Source organism: Rhinolophus sinicus, linkage group LG03 (assembly GCF_036562045.2).
Source record: "Rhinolophus sinicus isolate RSC01 linkage group LG03, ASM3656204v1, whole genome shotgun sequence".
Taxonomy (NCBI): Eukaryota; Metazoa; Chordata; class Mammalia; order Chiroptera; family Rhinolophidae; genus Rhinolophus; species Rhinolophus sinicus.
Window position 1 is genome coordinate 190,075,308 of NC_133753.1, and position 19,023 is coordinate 190,094,330.

A 19,023-nucleotide genomic window follows, 5' to 3' on the forward strand; every position below is an offset into this window, starting at 1 on the left:
ATTCTGATCACTTAACGTTGTAGCTTCTGATAGATAAGCAATTCAGTGTTGAAATCCCACTATGAAGGCACTCTAGCCTAAAAGATCACCCTCAAAAAAATGAACACGGATTACTAAGGATCTACAACTCCGAGTCCCAGAGACCAGGATGGGGTAAAGGGAATTAAAATGATTCATTAGAGTTTTTATCAAAAAAAGTAGTTCCTAGTAGACATTAGAGGATTAGTGACAGGAAATCAATACAGAGTTATGTTTCCCTTGGACCAGAAAAAGAAGGCAGAATCTAGAATACGCTCCATGGAGAATGAAGAACAAGTGAGTCCATCATAAAAAGCATAAATGTGGTTCTCCAGTGGGGAAGGAAGGCGTCAGTGAATTCCCCCAAGATGGAACCTTGTCAGGCACTTAACAAACCACACTGTTCATGATCCCCAGTTCACAGCTCAAAGACATAGCTCAGAGGGGCTGCAGCAGTAATAGGCCAGTCTGAACCCAAGACTATCTGACCCCCAAACCTACAAACATAAGTGCGCAGAATGTTTAGTTTCAACTGATAAAATTTAATTCCTTAACTGAAAAGGGAGAGTAAACCAGGAAGAGCTGAGACATGCCACAAAACTCTACCTTTGGAAGTCTATCTGAATGAATGACACATGAACCTCAGACCACTTAAAATGGAACACAATTTAACTATTTGCAGAATAATGACTAGCAGGTTGACCAAGTTGCTTCATAGCATTCCTTGGGAAAACTATTTCAATTCGTAGATAAGAATGATTTTAATGGTCATATAACTGATGTGTATGAATTGCAGTTTTTAAAATGTTCGAAGATGCTTGAAACTCACTGGATACAATCTAAGCATCCTTTGTTTGGACCATTAATCAACTTGTCTCTCAGAGAGACTGGCAAGATGTGGTTTAACTCAATTCATACTGATATGATCCCAAATTCTTGACCAGTGGAGTCGAGTTCCTGAGTTACCTGCCAACTCCCAGCAGACTCCGTGTCTAGCCTCCTAACTTTCTAACTTCGAAGCCCACTGCATCCTTTTCGGAACACAGCATGACTACCTGGGGTAGGGTGGAATTTCACATATGGCAGGGCAATACATGTCAGTCTGAATTTTTCTTGATATAATTCCCATTTGTCCTAGTCAACCAGTTTCATTAAAAGCTGTCTAGGAGTGGGAGAAGAAATGGGAATGATACATAATATATGGTATCTAGTTAATACCTGACTGAAGATAAATTCCTAACTTTAAGTAAGTATATTCTTTGACCTAGTGATTTCAGTGCTAGAAATTCACCCTACACATATAATCACACACGTAACGAATGTGGATGTTTATAATAGTGAAAAACTGAAAATAACTTAATATATGTTGTTATAGTATTTATTTAAATAAATTATAGCATAATCATGTCTCTGCCCCTTACTAGAAAATTTTGAAACATTTTTTTGTGTGCCTCAGTTTCCACATCTGTAAAACAGGCTAACAATAGTACATGCCTACCTCATATGGCTATTGTGGGAAGCATGTACATTAAAACACTCAGCACTTAGAATAGCACCTAGTTTAGCTATCCTGGGTGGTATTCTCAGTGCATCCATATCATGGAATAGTGTACAGCTACTAAACGGACTGAGATAGACCCATATGTACAGGCGTGAGAAGATCCTCAAGATGCATTGACTCTTAGAATCTTAAAAATTGAACGAATCCATTTTGAAAGAGAAAACACGCACACGCACACACACCCCCATATGTGTTTGCACCATGATGGAAAACGCATCAAACTGTTTGTGGTGGTTACCTCTGCAGAATGGATTGGTGGGAGAGGCTGTGGGCTTTGACTCTGAGAGGTGACTTTTAAAAGAAGTTAAATAGCTTTACAGGGGTAGTAGAATATACTTGTCTAAAAAGCTGTTGCCATTAGTGATTTTTCTATTTCATAGTTAGGAAAACTGAAGACACACAGAAATTGATCTGAATCAGTGAGAAGCAATGCACACCTGTCTAACTGCAAAGAATCAACTACTGACGTGGGGCTTTTATAAATGAAAACATGTTGACCAACTGGCAATGCAACGGGCACTAAGAAATAAAGTCCTCATATAACACTGCAAACCCTTCTCTCTATATATTATAAATCCAAACGAAAGGTCTCCAAGACAGCAAAGCACCAACTTGTCTGTGAGTCACCACTGACCCTGCACACACCGTCAGACAAGACTGGCACGGGCCACACTTGTTACGAAGGTGCCAACACTGCAGACGATGTGGATTCAGGAAAGGATTAACCTTTCTGAAGGCTCCTGGGAGGTACTTCTAAGCCCAAGGAATGTCCTGCCTGGTAAGAATGTTTCCCTGGGGGCCCTGGGCCAAGACAGACAGGCTATGCTAACAATGTGACTTCCGGCGGCGATTCTGGGCAGCATGCTGTCTTGATCTCTGGAGGGGAAGGGGACGAAGGTGAGCCATACAAGCGGCCCATCCTGTGTATGTGACTGAGCCCACGTGAGAAGTCTGAATCCCAAGACTCGGGTGAGTGACCCTCGTTGGCGATACTCTGTACACCCTGTCACACATCACTGCTAGAAGTCAGCGCTGTCCACGCGACTCCACGGAGACAGGACACCTGATGGCTGGAACTGGAACCTTTCTGACTGCCCCACGCACCTCTTTCCTGGCTGATTTCGATCTGTGTCTTTTCACGGTAATAAACTGCCACTGGGGCTTTTCTAGGTTCTGTGAGTCCTTAAAGTGAATTATTGAACCTGAGGGTGTACTGGGGACCCCGAGCTTGCAGTTGGTCAGAAGTGAGGGTGGTCTTGGGCACCACAGGCACATTCGCAGCCCAGAGCAACACACGGACGGGGTCACATCCACCTGCCAGCAGCACCTTAGGGCAGCTTCCAGACTCAGACTTTCTCTGGGAAGCCTTACCATCTTGCTTTTCACGAGTTCCTCAATTGCACTGACAAGCTCGGCTGCACTCGGCGTTTCGGAGCTGGTGGGGCGGACTAATAACCGAGAAGAGGCCTATGGAAGAAGTTAAGAAAAAGAAAGGGGGGAGGGGAAGGCCTCATGTTAGTCACTGGACAGACAGTCAATTCTCCTGCAAGCTCAAGCTCTTTTTAAAAGTAATTCCAGACAAAAAGACCACAAGTTTGTCTTTGTTTGCATTTATTTAAAGTCATCCTTTTAAATTTACAATATTCTGACATGAAATGTTAAATAAAACCTGTCTGGGATACATGTGGAAAGCAGACAAAGTCTGTTTTTAATCCGCAGTCATGTCACATCATAATGTTTTCAAAGAGGTGACTGGGCATGGGAAAATTCTAACTAACTTTTGTTAACTGCTGGCTAGGCTATTGGCGAAGGAGGAAAAATACAGAATCTGCTCAATGGAAGAACGAAAGGCTTACAGGCTAATGAGTGACTCCTCAAATAATCAGGAAACAAAATAAGATATAAAATGGCTTTACTGTACTTATGGGTTAAAAGAAAGAAACGAGAAAGGAAAGGAACCAGGGTGCACTGACCAGACAGGGAGGAGGGGGGACGAGCTCACCATTTTCTGTGCCATCCATTTCCCCAATGATTAGTGCAGAGTACAGAAGATCTGTGGCCTCACAAGCTATCAGGTGCCATTTACGGCTAGATCAGGCTGTACAGGGGTGACAGTTAAGGAATCTGGGGGCGGGGCTACTGAGTTCAAGTTCAGTAATTAGCAAACATGGTGTGTTTGCGGATTACTCGTGCCGTTCACTGACTGGAAACTAGAAAGGGGCATAATATGAACCTCGCTTCATATTAAGGTCAGTGGAGATGCATGCGACACACAGCTAGCTGTCCTAACAATGCACTTCTCACAGCAGACAGGTACGGGTTCATACATTTACAATGAGGCTTTTACATATGTGGATTCAGATATGCACTTTGCAAAACAAATGTTGGCTTGGTCTAATGAAATCTGGAATATGAGGTGAAGAAAACAAGCAAAAAAATTCAAATGGAGAGGTAAGGAAACTGAGCCAAAACAGACACAGAACACAAATCAACATAATGCTGCAGCGAATGTTTACAAAAAGAGAAAACAGAACAAAACAAAATATTAGTCACAAGATAATATTCTCTCTGGGAACATCACTACAGATTTTTACAAGTGAAGAATTGCTGTTGATAATACCCAATGAGGTAGGTAAAACAATAACCAATAAATGATTCCAGCAAACAGAAGAATATAGCATAACCCACTGTTGAAACTGAGAAAAATACTCTCTGATTTGGTAACTAACTAGACCCGGCACCTCACTTTTGGCTAAACATCCAGATTTAAGACATTCCGGTTTTTTGCTCTTAAGAGACGTATAGCTTAGAATACTACAAAGAAACTTAAGAACTGTCAGAGAGACAACACAACCCCACTTCCTGCCGAGTCCACTCTGAGCAGTGGAGGATGAGGCCCTCTTTCATCCCAGGTCTCCTCCACTCCCCACAGCATGGGCTCTGCACCTCAGATATCCCTCTCAAACTCTAGATTCAAACCCAAGCTACATCCTTCAGCCAAGACCGGCGGCTCCCTTTCTGTGCACCGAGTGCCATAAAGGAAGGAAGAGGTGAATTTCTGCAGAGAAGGGGCTGCAGACACGTGTGCCTTAGCTTAAGACTAATGTGTGATCTGCCTCGCATCACAGCTGTCAGATACGGGCTCTGGCCGACCCCAGGTCATAAAACATAGGCGCTTCAGCAAGTGATCATGGGAGCGCTGGGGAAGGTCAGCGAAGGAGAAGGGGAAACTGATGGAGACATGTTTTATTCCGAAAACTTAGTTACTGCTAAAAATAAATAGATTCAATAAAAATAGAATCACCAGTAATGACTTCACAGCACGGTTTTAGCACCTGACAATTTGGGGGAGCACCGTGGGCCAGAATGCGAGAGGATGCCCAAACCACAGTCAGCAGGCTTCCTTCTCGATGTCTTAGGGGTCTACTGGTGGGATACACTGAACAATTTCTGATTATGGAAGAACTCAAAACAACAACAAAAAACGACTGACTTGGCGTGAAGCCTGCACGTGTCTTCAGGGAGGAGACGTGCCCTGAGCGGAGTCCTCCCCTCGGACGCCTACGCCCGCACTCCACTTGTCCTGACTTCTAGCATACTGGAAAAGGAACCGGACAGCAGTGCAGTCTCATCTGAGAACAGCACCCACGGGCTAAAACGCCTCGCAGAACAGGGTGGCCTGATGCTCGATGAGGATGCAGCCCCCAGGCTGTGTGTGACGCCTGACTGCTCGCTCGGGGACCCTCGTCAGGATAGTGACAAAACTTAGTATTACTTTACAAGTAGCAACTCCTGAAGCACCAGTAAAACTGCACTGAGCGTTTTACATACGGGTACGGGTATGAGCAACTGCATACGTCAGCCTACTGCTTAGTGTAAAATGGACACTGCGATCCACACGTTTGGGGTGACAGCGGGTGGAATCTACCTGGAAGAGGAGCATGTTTCCGAGGTGCCCGTCCACAGCCCCGAGTCACCTCTCTCCTACAATGAGGCTGCTGTACAGAAGCTACTCCAAGCCCCCTGCTCTTGCACGGGCAGCGTGGGCCCCTTACCTTGTCGTCCTGTGTGTCTGGCTGCAGCAGGCTGTGCTGCTGGATGGCCATGGGTGGGGGAAGAGGCACGGCGTCAGCCCCCTCCTCCCCTTCTTCTTCTCCACAGCTCTGCATGCCCGACGAGGAGGATTTAGAGAGTGTGCCACTGCTCAGGCCCTCGTTCCGGCCTCTCTGAAATCAAACCAACATTCACTCATTACATCGTGGGCCCTCGCCTGTCAATGTCAGTTCACAGAAATGAGCACTAAGGAGTTAAGTAGAAAAATACAGCCAGGACAGAAAGCGAGATGGCACATCGCATTAACAAGTTCTTTCCAACCCTGATGGTAACTTCTCATTCCTTCCTACAATCTAACTATCTTGCTCGCCAACTTGGACGAGAGAAGGGCCACTGTGTGTCTTTTGAAGGAACTGCCAATGTCACCCGTCAGGCTTTGTACACCTCTCATCTTCAAGGAAAAAAAATAACATTCAAAAATTTGAACCATCATTCTCATGCTGATTCAGTTTCTTTGGTCTACTTTCATTTCATTTTTGGTCCTTTGCTAGAATAAAATTCACGAAAATAATGGCATAAAGAAAAATGCAATTCAAGATGCATTTTAAGAATCTGAATTATCACATTAATTTTCCTCTACTCTTACTTTTAGAAAAAAATTTCAGTTTTATTTCTACTAAGAGGACACAGATTTAGAAAACAGATGAGGACATAATGAAATACACACTACAGTGGAAACCCCTGGCAAAATATGCCCAGGAAAAAAGCAGCAGAAAACCCGTATCTGCAAAATAAATTAAATGATACAGATCTTGTCCTCTCTCTGCGTCTGCCTTTTTTGGCCTTTCGAGCCTCTGAAGGATCTGGGCGGGGTCTAAGTGAAACACTCTGCGGGCCCCTCACTGACACCACCCGTGCTGTCAGCACAGCTTGGGGATCAGCAAGGAATTTTGTTTAAAGTATAATCTAAAGCCCGCCGCTCCCCCAAGGAAATTTTTAAAATTCCAGACTGACCTACATACATTTATCTTTGATGACATGGGAATAATCCAATGTTCACTACTGAGTTAGCAAAGTAAACTGATTGGATAGTTTCTACTCAGGACAAGATGTGAGCATGAATGGGAGGGTAGTCAGGGAGTAAGTGGAGGATGCAAACAAACATTCCTCTAGTCCTTCCGTCCAAAACTGGTGCTGTCCCTGTAATGTGCTGCCACCGAGGGTTAGTGCAAACCGCAGGGGCTGCTCAAATCTCCCGCAGCAGGGCCAGCACCTCCTGGCCTCGCCCACCCGTGGCACACGTAAGGAGGGGTGGGCCGAGCGGGCACAGCACCCACTTCCTTCTGGAGCAGGGCCGGGGTGGGGTGCCCAGGCCTTGGGAGGAAAGCTCACGGTCGGGATTTCTTTATCAGAAGCAACACGCGGGTCCTGGCCCTGCTACCCTGAGAGCTCGTCCCCACTGAATGTAGAGCCTGCTCACAGGGAAGCCAACGGCCTCCCTGCCACTTCCAGGGACACACGCAAAACAGAACCAAATGCCAGGAGGCACAAGACCAGCAACGACTTCGACAACCGGAAGAGACCACACCCGCGGGTCCGGGATGGCCTCCTGGGCCTGACCCGCTCTGGCTGAGCTGTGCTCTGACCTCTTCCACGGTCTCGTCCTGCGGGGTGGCCGCGCTGTCGTCCGAGTCCTTCTGCGAGCCGGCGTCGGCGCTCTTGCGGACCTCCCTGCTCTTCTTGTGCTTGTGCGCCAGCTTCTTCACGTGCCCGTCGGCCTTGCCGCTGCTCAGCCGCCGCACAGGGCTCGTCAGCCACTTGCGCAGGGTGTTGCCCGGGCGTTTGGGGCCCGGGGAGCTCTGGGCCCCCATCATGTGGGGTTGAAGGGAGGCCACGGAGGCAGGTGGGCTGGCATCATTACTGGAGACAGACAGCGAGTCTGGGGACGGGAGAGAGACAGCAAGAGTGACTGAACGGCCCACAGACCCTCTCAGTGTCCAAGCGGTGCCATTTTGCTACGCAGCCCTACCACAGCCCATTGTGAGTGGTATGCGGTGGACGCTGGCAGCTGTGCCTGCTGGCTAACCCTCCAGGGCAGAACCACCACCGGAGAAGGCCCCACCCCTCAGGCACATGCTGGACAATTGTCCTCAAGCTCCACTGCCCCTGCCCAAGCCCCCACCTCAGCAATCCTCAAGTCCACTGTCACCTTCACACAGATGTGAAAGGCGTTACCAGTTAGGGTGTCACTGACATCAAGGACAGAGTGCTTAAATTATTTTCACCCGTTTCTTGATGAACAGAAGAACTTAAAAGAAATGAAGAATCCTGTCGGATAAATGTGTTAGTCTGACTTACTCCATCTCAGTGAATAAAAGTACAACTCAATGAGTAAACATATATATGTATATGTGCATGCACGCATGTGTACAAATCAGCAGAGTTGACCTGGTGACAAAAGGCACCTCCTCAAAGTTCCATGTCAGGGGCAAACGTTGGGAAAAGGACAAAGCTGAGGGGCTTACTGGGGGACCCAGCCACGGCCCCAAGTGCACAACCAGATGCTGGAATGACACAGGTGTGTGGCATCTCTGCTCTCAACCTCAGCAAAATTCACACGTTGGAGTAAATACCAGCAACAACTACACCCCCACCCCCACCCCCACACAAACACATACACAATTTTAAACAGAAACGTGAGGAGGAGAAACCTTCCTCAAATAACCGAAATGCTCTACAGAAAATATATCCAAATGAATGTTTTCGTTGGATCTTAAAAAGTCAACCCTGAGTTGATAATTTTCCAGGAGAAAAAAGGGTATGTGAAGAAAGCCAGGTAACAGCTGACACTCCACAGGCCTGCGGAGCTGTGAGGTGTGACTTTACAAACCGAAAACCATGACAGTGGACTGGGCCTTGGTCCCAAGCACTTGACTCGGCACTCCACCACAGTGAAACGAGATAAATGCTCGACTTTGGGAAACGGAATGAGGAAGCTCAATCACTATGCCTGTTATTTTCTGAAATCTTTTGAAGTCTTAATAATGAATTAAAATTAATCTTTGAAAAGATTATTTTAGACAGGCACCTGTATTAGCTGTATTTACCTCTGAGGCATGGAGGCCATTATATGATGCAGTTAAAAAGCACGGGAGTTAATTCCTCCCAATCCTGTGATTATATGTAAGAGAGTCAATAGCAGTTTCCCACTCCAGCTCCAGACGCCTGGACTAGACAGTGGACCCGTCTAATTGCTGTCCCATCCCTTGCCTGGCCCAAGCCTCGCATGGAGAGGCTGTAATCTTCCATAAACAGATGAGGCATTTCAAGCAGGGTCTCTCATTCTTAAAAGTCTAGATTTTTCTCATAGGCCAACTTGGGTTCAAAACTAATCAAAAGAGCATTCTGTTTAAGAGTAATAACCTTTTCCCCTCTGTATGTCTGGGCATATGTGTACATGTATGTATATGTATATATATTTATACATGTTTATTTTATTTATTTTTAAAGGACAGTTACTAAAACATTTCCACATCAGTCTCATTTTCCTCAGGCACCATCTGGACGAGGTAGGAGAGAGTGACACCATTAAGCTGACAATATTCACATAATAAGTACTTCTGAGGGACGTTCTCCGCTGCTGATAAAGGGCCAATGAAGTAGACACTGGCCCTCACCTCAGGACCTCTTCTTGGTGTACTTGCCAGTGGACGGAGATGAATTAAACTGACTTCCTTCACTCATGGGGTTCACCACATAGTGTTTTCTGGAACCACATGACTATCACACAGGCAAGAATGGACACAAGCTGGAAACAACAGACCAAGTTAGAGGCTGAGAGGAAAGGGAATCAGGTGGAGGATCACAGAGGGCTTCCCGGAGGAGGCGGCACTGCGGCCGGCCTTTGAATGAGCTGGGCCTGAAACCTATGCACCAGAGAACATAAGCTCTATGGGGGCAGGGGTCTCCTCAGCCGTTTTACTGGATGTCCTCCTGGGGCCTCACATACAGTAGGTGCTTATTAAGTACCGAACAGAAACATCAGAAATCTCCAGCCTACTGAAACAGAGCAAGCTGATTCCCAGGCCATACTTTAAGGGCAGTCATCTCTTCGACGGATATCCACTCAGTTGAATAACTGCACAAGACAAAGAACTGTGAAGGTGGCTCACAGGTGGCTGTCGGGAGATATCCTGAACCAGCCAAGATGAGATGAGGTGTCACAAATGGAGCTTGGCTATGCCTTGTACCAGCCGGGGGAGGCAGGAAAACGACCAAGGCCTCCCCGTACTTCAATAAAATGAATGAATTACAGGTCTTCACATTCGTAGGTAGACTAGTCACGCATTAGAACTAATAGGGAACACCTCCTAAGCCAACACACGAATTTCACCTGTGTTTCTGTGGCCAACAGTGAGAATTTGGGGGAATTTGGCAGGGAGCAATGCCGCACACAATAGGAACCCTAAGTGAAAAGAGGACGCGTAGCATGAATTCTGACAGTCTCTCTGTCCACCCAAACTGGCAGGGTTACAGCAAGTGACAGAGCTCCTGGGAAATGTGGGCAGGAATGTGGGACAGTCACCCCTCCACCGGCCAGCAGACCCAGCAGGCCTTAGCAGGTCGGACAGAAGGAACTGCAGTCCATCAGTAATGCTTTGGGGACCCACTGCCTTGAGGAAGATGATTCTCAGGGCGTTCTAACTTCCTTGGGAAGGGAGCTGGCAGTTGCACAAACTGGTTCAAAAAAGAAAAAGAAACTAGAGACATCATTTGCTAGCTTCTCTCTGTGGGCTCATAGGATTTGCTTCTTTCCATTTGGGGAAGTTCAAAAGAAATCACCTTCTCACTTGGCAGGTCAAGCATTATCCACATGGCCATGGCCAGTCCACCTTAGGCCGAGGAAGCGGGCGAGCTGCCCAAGGTCGCAGCTCGGGAGTGCTGCAGACACACGGATGCACTAAAGAGAACTGCAGGTCTCTTCCTGAGCTGCTATTTATCAAACGACTTAAGTGACATTATTTCATTTTACTGGAATATTTATGACTTAGAAAAATGCTAGTAGCAATTATAAGCTAAGAAGGAAATTTTGTCAAATTTTAGTATCTTGAAAAACCATTTCATTTCAGAAGTCTGAAAATGTAGAAAACTTTCTTCATTTGTCTCTCAGATCAGCAGATATTTTTTTTCTAGTGCAGATCTGATACATCAGTCACCATTCTGGTGATTGATGAAAAACATAACCAAAAGCAAAACAGATAAATGACTCCTTTTCTTTCTATTTTGTTTTTAACAGCAATGTTCAATTCTTCATGCTTTTGACACTCTCCGAGAAAACAATCAACTGTATTTTTTTCTTTTGAATACACAAACTCCTTTTGCCCAGATCAATGGATTGTCCTAGTCCCGTATATTCCCTTTACTGAAATGACATAATGCATAAGCCATGAATTTTAAAAACTTAAGAGTTATTTAAATTTAATGCAATCACCAATAGAATGAAATAAAGTGCCTGCTATTATTTTTGGCTATCTGAAGAACAGACTTTGCCCACTAGACAAACCGCTCTGTTGCAAATTTTAAATTAAACAACACGTCCTAATGGAATCGGGTAGAATTAAGGCCTCCAATGTTACTGGGCCTAAGGTAAGTGTAAACCACACAGGAATCACAGAGCTTTAGGAAGTCTCCTTGGGAAGAGCTTCCAGACTGCCTGCGTGCTGCCTTCCCCAGAAGAGCCGGGGAGGGCTGTGACGTGCAGTGTGTGTGGCGTCCTGCCCAGGCCTAAACGCTGCTGGGCAGCCCCTGCCTCTGAGGCCTCGCCTCCGGCTCAGGCTGCTAACAGCAGCCATCCCTGCGTGGAGAGCCTACGGCCAAAGCTCTGTAGAACCGTTTCAGGACACAGCCTTCCCAGCTGGGTAACTGTCAAGGTCGCAAGCCGACCGTGCCCTCGACTGCAGGCTTCACAATGGCGGGAGCGGGGTCTGGTTTGTTTACAACCACAGGCCCCACAGCCAGCAGGCTGTCTGGCACGACCTTAGGGCCTAATAAGTATACGCTGAATAAATGATGAAGAGGTCAGTGAGTCAATGGCCGACTACAGGCGACTTCCTAGCTGAAGCTACTGCCCGATGACTTAAGCCGACCACGTGAGTGGTAACGCCCTGACTTGAGGTGTACCCCAATCAGTTTTGAGGGGAGCTACAAGTACCATCTACTTTGTCAAGTTTGAGGAATATTTACGTACACATGGGAATTCAGAACAGATCAAGGCTATTCTTGTCCCGACCCGCACTACGTGATGCTTTCTTGCAAGGCAGAGCCAGGCGAGGAGCCGAGTGGGGGTGCCGTGCACGTGGAGAGCACCGTCACGCGTGGTGTGGGCATTGGGGCAGGAAGAGGGTGCAGGACCGAACCAACCTGAGAAATACGACGAAAACTCATTTGTCACCCAGACAAACTGCATTTGTTCCAGTCTCCCATCTTTGGTTACTGTCTCTCAGCTTCCCCTCAACTCCCTCCCTTCTTGGAAGAAGGAAAGACTCAACACTCAGTACTGTGCTTTTCAGGACAGTAACTTTCACACTCACAAGAATGCCTGCAGTTCACACTGCTTTGTTTGGGAATGTGTGTTCTCCTCTTTTCGGCTTGGGGAAACTCCATTGATTCCAGGTCCAGATGGAAGATCCATTAGGGTGCCAGAAGGAAGTCGGGACTTGTCAGAGGGTTTGAATTTGAGCCTGGGTCTCCCACTCAACAGCTGTGACCCGAGGGCAACATTTTGGCATGTGAATTTCCTCATCTCACAGGGTTATAATAGGATCACAGGAAATAATGGAAATGAACCAGCTTTACAAACTGCAAAGTACTATTTACAAATGTGGGATGGTTGAGGCAACCTTCTCCAGGGCTCCCTGGTCATACAGAACCTACTAAGTTATATTTCTGCAAACCATGGTACCCAGAAAACAGGGCTTTGCTTTAATCATTTTCGTAATCACAGGCCTAGCATGGTGTCTCAGACATACTTAAAATCATTTTCAGATGCACGAAGGATGAATGGAGCAGCCTAATGAACAGCTTCCTTTTGCTTCTATTTTTTTAATAACTTGTCCCTTATTAAGGAGACAAAGTAAACTTCAGCTTAAAGAGACACTACCAGCGCACTGCAGCATTTACAAAGATGCTCAAACGTGTCAGAAAGTCATCTGTCATCTGGTGGAAGCCCTGAGAGAGAAAAATCAATTAAAGTTGATCTCTCCTTATTTTGAGGGGGAAAACGACCCCCAAGGAGATAGCATCTTGGCTGAAGTGAGTGCACACCAAGTCCACACTAGATTTCTTCTTACAATAATGAAAACGCTACAGAAAGGACGGGAAAGCTGGAGCCCTGACCCTCGGCCCCACACAGGAAAGAACTGCATGTGAACACACAACACTAAAATTGCCAGGAGAAGAGAAATTGCCTTCTAGTCCCAGTCAGTAAATTTGAGACATCTGTGGTTAATAAAGCACTTTTTAATAAAAAAAATAAAAAAAAGTAAGAAAAAAAAGGAATAGGGTCCATATCCTGCTAGTGGCAGACTAAGGAGGATCACATTTCATTTTAAGCCTCTCCTCATTTTCAGAACAGTAAAGTCTTAAAGATGTTTATAAGTGTTGTGGAGTAAAAACTGGCCTGCCGAGGAGGGCTGTATACTGCATTGCAAACTCCAGCCCCTGAATTTGAATATGCCTCACCAAAATCTATGCACTTCCTCCATTTCGCTGTCTCCACAGCAGACAGGCCCCAGGCAGGCAGAGGCTTTTGCTGTTTTGTTCCTGCTGTCCCTCTAGCGTTGAAAGCCTGCCTTTACCTTAAAGTGAACTTGACAGATTAACGGTCCCTCAAAAGCAACGGGGCCGGGTTCCATCCCGCCCTGGTGGTCATGCACTGGGCGTGGGTATCTTACAAGGCCTTCCGTTTCCTGATTGTGAAATGACAAATTCCTCACCAGGCTGCTGGGAGAAAGGAACAAAAAAGGTCTTTGTAAACTGATAGCCTAACACAAACATGAGGCAAATGCTTCCATTTTTGCAGAGAAGAAGAAACTGAAAAAGACAAGGAAGAAAGCAGGACAAAGTGGAGCTGGGAGATAGATGTGTGAGGACCCGTCGGGAAGACAGCACGCCCAGGCCGATAGCTGGGAGAATGGACAGCTGGGATGGGAAGGCCTGACTTCTCTGGGTGGCTGGTGTCACAATGCTTCACTCGTCACTGCAGTCTGCTGTGACAGGCATCCCTCACTGCACATTCTGTCGGCCGAACGTGCACACATGGGCCACGTTACGTCTGACGAGGCACAACCACTACACAGATGCATCCATTCAGCACTGGGAGACATTCCAATCAAAGCCGTCTCACATTTCAAATTCTCCTCCACAGAATGATTTTAGATGGTTCATTTTAAAGAAAGAGACTCCCCTCTTTCTGTCCATTGTGGGCGTTCAACAACATACACCAAATGAACAATGCGGTGATATCCTGATACATGTGCTCTAACCAGGACAAGCAGAGCCCAGCACGCTTCCCCGGGAAAGTGCTAACTGACAATCCCAGTTGTGACAACTTAGAGAAATGTTATGTAGCAGTTATTGCCATGTGGTAGAGAAAGACAGTTCAAGGGCAGTTTGGGGCAGACGCTTCTAAAGTCTGAAGAGAATTCCATCAGACTATGTCAGAGCAGACGGGGCAGGGTTTAATCAGGGGTACCAGCCTATGACAGTTCTGCGAACCTCTGTCATGTGCAGAATTCAATGCAGCAAGTCACGTTTTTACTTAGGAAATTCTTCTGCCATACCATGAAGGTTGTAATGTACCTGTGGAAATGAGAGCTATAAATTATTTACAAAGCAAAGTATGAGTATGTGGTTAGCTTACGATTGCTGACTGTGTTGGTTCAAATATTCTGGAGCAAAATTTTCTGAGTGTCATCTCTATGCTTTTCAAATTGGATTTTAACCCCTGCTTTTGGAATCAAGGTAAACTTTTTTTTTTTAGTAAAGAAAAAAAAATAGACCATAACACACTAGGAATTATCGTGATGATCACATAAAAAAGTGAGCTAGTCTGTAACTGATGCTTCCAGACGCATTTCTAGGGACACCTCTTTTCTTCATGTCACACACTGATCATCACCTTCACAGGCCAGGTGTAGTGACCAACGAGGATGATGAGTTAAGTCGAAGCCGGGTAAGTATTACTTGGGGAATTTTAGGTAATGAAGAGGGAACCGACCTGCCCAGTGAGGTGGTTATGCTTTTGGTGGTGGTTCAGCATACTGGAGCAAGTATTTTTAGCATATTTTTCCAAATTTAAATCTATATTCTAATTGTGAATAAGTATCTGAAACTTTTTCTCAATTTGACTTTTATTGCAAATTTGTGTTAACACAGGAAAGACTCTAAAAGTTAGAAGCTGTACATCGGCACTGGGCATGCGTTTGCAGGATAGTAATAATGACTGAAAATGTGGCAAGAGAACATTAGGTGCAAGTTTTACACATTCCACGATTTGGTGTACAGAGGGTCCTTAATGCAAAAATGTGAACTCGGTATTTGCTTTCAGATATGAAGGGAACACAGAAAACATGAAGGAGAAAGATAAATGCCCCATTTTTTTTTTTTCAATAATCCCTAGATTCAACCAGAGGCCCAGCATAGCACGGTGCATGGCTCACGCTGTAATGAAGAACATATGGGTTTTGCTGCCTGAGAAAATGCACATAAATGACCAACATACCCACCAATCCCTGTGCAGCCTCTTCCGCAAATTCACAGGGGAGCCCTTCACTAGCAGCTGCCCTCCGGGACCCGAATGCAAGAACACAGTGAAATCACTGGCATTAATTAAAACAGACTCAACTAGAAACAACTGGACTCCATTAGAAACAAGTGCTCTACCTTTTCGTGAAGGTTGAAGGCACGAGTATGGTCATATGCATGCATACACACACACACAGTTTCCCTGTTTTGTGCACTAGTAGGGAGTCTTGTTGTGAAAAGAGAACAGTCTTCTCAACAGCACCTACAGGGAGGAGCCCCAGAGATACCACGCTTGTAACGTCCATCTAACCTACAGGACAGGCCAACAGAAGCTGCACGTGCAAACTTGCTCTGTAGACTCTCAGAGAATCTCTAAATGCTGTTTATTCTTAGTGTGGTTTCTGAAAACACTTAAAACATTACAAAATCACTGGAAAATATGGCTATGTCAACAAATGCAAAACTTCAAGCATCGTTTTTCCTCTGAAACTCATTCTTGTGAGGGAAACGCTAACCTGTCAGAATTCCTAGTCAGGAAACCAGCTCGTTTTAAAGGTCTTTCTCCATTTGAATTTCCCCACTTGCATTTCCAATAAAGAAATGTAAAGTAAAGAAATTAAATAAAAATGAAAGCAGATGCCATCATCCTTTGCTTGGCTAACCAGATGTACAGGATATCGCGTGTTGCCAAAGTGGAAATCTGGAAACACCTCAGAAATGAAAGAATGAAGAAAAGAGTCATTATTGATTGTGGATCACACAAAGAATGGGACAGTCTTGATCAACCTGAGGAATTTAATACAAATCTGCTGAAAAGAGTTATCCTGGCCCGAACGAAACAGGACCCGGCTCATCTGCTGGCTCAGGAATGCAAACTCGCTCGAGGTACAAGCGATCCACGACTGGCCACGGTCCATCGCCAGGCTGCTGGCTTCTGGAAATGACGAGCTTGGAAGCGGTCATGCCTTGTTCCCGGAACACTGGGGAGGCCTCTGCACAGGAGGCAGACAGGCCCCCGCAGAGACAGAGGCGCCCGCCCCCTGGCACTGCTGTGGGCTGACCCGCCTCCCTGATACCCACTTCGAGGGGTGGGGCAGGGAAACCCAGGCACACGTGGGTCAGCTGCTCCGGGCGAAGACGTCCACACAACATTAAAACCACACTGTTGTGAAACGTGAGTACGCTGTCAGAAGTTCTCTTCTTTTTAAACTCGGCTTACATTGGCACTTACTTTTTAACGTGATCCCTTTCTGCCTGGGACAAACACTGGCTTTGTTCAAGGAGAGTTTCTAGCCCACATTCCTATCTCCTTGGAATGACAGGGCCCTTTTCTCTGCTTTTTATGGGAGTTTGCCCTTGAAAAAGATTTCTGGGGGATGAACGGCAGGCTTTTTCGGCAACCAAAAGTCCAAACTGTCACAAAAGGAAAAGAAATTCCCAAGGCAGTGATGGCTGGGAGGAGAGGTGGGCTCATACCTGCCTTCTACAGAAGAACAAAAGCAGGTGTTTCAAGATATCCTTGCTGAATGAAAGATGCCTTTTCAAAAAATTACATAAAAATGAGACCAGAAGCACACACAAATCTTGCAAGTGGCGGGAACGTATGCCAGAGCTTTCTGACGCTTCCCAACCTGGTCCCACACTCCTGATGCATGAGCTACACCGGCAGCTTCAGTGTCACCACAGGGGGAAATCAGAAGGGTGCATGGACAGGTAGCACCAGCACTCACAGGGAGAGTGGCCCCGCCGCCCACACCGAGCCCCCCCGGGGGGTGGGTGGCACTGCCCCAGTGAAGTCCTGGGCAGTGGCAGGAACTGGTGCGTGGCCTGATCCCCACTGAGAGCAGAGGCAGAGGGGAAGACGGTCCTTTGACACCTCACCTGGCTCCACTCCCCCTCTCACATGATGAGATAAAAGGTGTAAGCCCAAGTCCAGGCTGCTTCCCGGAAGCTCTGCAGGAGCAGGCGCAGCGTATGACCACACGGCCACCAACCAGGCTCCACCACGCAGGCAATTAACGACATCTTGCTCCTGGCCTGGCTCTGCTTAAAGGCTCAGAAAAGAGGAAAACTTCTGACTGCTCCTCTATTCATTTGCCTTTTCCAGAGGCTGAGGCCCTCTGTGTTGCCAAGAAGTCAAATGGCTGCTCTCTGCACAAAATCACTGAAGATTAGTATCATTTAAAGAGAGATTATTACAAAACAAATCCCGTGTGTTTACCAGACTACTGAGTATTTAGTGTATCGCTGACTTAGGGACAACGAGGTTGCTCTGAGATAAAATAATGTGTTGATTCTTAATTTCTTCATCTAGGAAGTCATTCCCAAGGCAAGACAGTGTTTATTATTGTCCTGAATAATCATTCTTTAAGGGAACAGAAAGTTAATTTGGGGGGAAACGAGCAATCACGGGGTGCCCACACAACACTCCCCGAGGGTCTAACACTGCTAAGAAATGCAAATGTTTAACTTGTGGGCACAATTATTTCTAACATTTGACACAAAGTGCTAGCAGTGAAAGTTCTGATCTGCTTTAAAGGAAGCTTATATTTGGTACTACATCCTTCACAATGAATATTTATACTTTTGGTTAATGTCTCCTTATTACTGTTGAAAAAAATGAAATAACTTAGGCTACCTTCTTCAAGAAGAAACCAAAGATTTTCTTAGGGGCCAATTTGTAGATTTTTAAAGTTGGAAATGTGTTTAAATGAACAGAGACATCTCCCTGCAAAATGGTTTAAAAGAACATTCTGCAATTAGATGTTTAAACTATACGACTGATTTATTTCAGGTGGTGATAGATTTCTCTTCATTCATATATAAATTTATTATTTTTAAAAATTAAGACCAGCTTCAGAGTGCCACCATGCAAAGTCTTTTTCCTACATTCTAGAAAATGCATGAATTGCATAAGAACATACCAAACCACAATGTGCTATAAACCACACAAACTTATAAATGTTTTCATAGAGCCACATAACTCATTTCATAGAGCCATATACTCATTTTTATATAGCATTAGGAAAAGAAAAAAACAACCTGGCCTTGGAATGTTCTGCAGTGAGCTTGCCAAGCGGTATCACTCTTCACATCATCTACCCGGCAGGTTAGTTGGAGTTTCAGTCTCAAGGGATGGAATATTAGTTTAGAAAGAGTTACAGCTGTGGAGAATCAGGAAACGACGATTCCCCCTCCCTCCCCCCCCACCCCAAAACCGCAGAGCAAATATCTAGTACTTTATATTCTAGGGTCCCTGGTGGTTTGGTTCAAAAACAAAGAAACAAAAAGCCCTAACCAATTAGGAATTCCTTTCACAATTATATTTCAGTAACACCTCTACCAAAAGCAAAATGCTGCTCTAATTAAAGCTAAGCACTTCAAAACGGGATTAAAACGTTACCCACATAGCTGAGGAGGCAAAAAGCTCACTGTGTGAGTGTGCATTCTGCATTGTTACCATCTACTTCCAAGAGCACAGGCTTAATAAGGGTTGCAATCCCATAACCTTCTCTAGTTCGATTTTATGACATCTGGCCCCCTTCCCTCTACTCCCCTACCAGAACTGAATGGCATTGAATTTTGTT

General features: G+C 45.7%; 1 protein-coding gene across 6 annotated transcripts in view; it reads right to left on the bottom strand.

Moving 5' to 3' along the window:
- TRIO (trio Rho guanine nucleotide exchange factor) overlaps positions 1 to 19,023 on the bottom strand; it is a 324,184-nt gene that overhangs the window by 35,173 nt on the left and 269,988 nt on the right. For 4 of the 6 annotated variants that reach the window (XM_074329063.1, XM_074329067.1, XM_074329065.1 and 1 more), the window contains exons 35-37: positions 7,279 to 7,571; positions 5,635 to 5,805; positions 2,951 to 3,046 (exon numbers count right to left, since the gene is read on the bottom strand). In XM_074329063.1, the coding sequence (XP_074185164.1) occupies positions 2,951 to 3,046; positions 5,635 to 5,805; positions 7,279 to 7,571 (560 nt within the window). Of the gene's footprint in view, positions 1 to 2,950; positions 3,047 to 3,173; positions 4,079 to 5,634; positions 5,806 to 7,278; positions 7,572 to 19,023 lie in introns of those variants that run through there. The other 2 variants (XM_074329068.1, XM_074329064.1) reach the window with 2 other exon arrangements.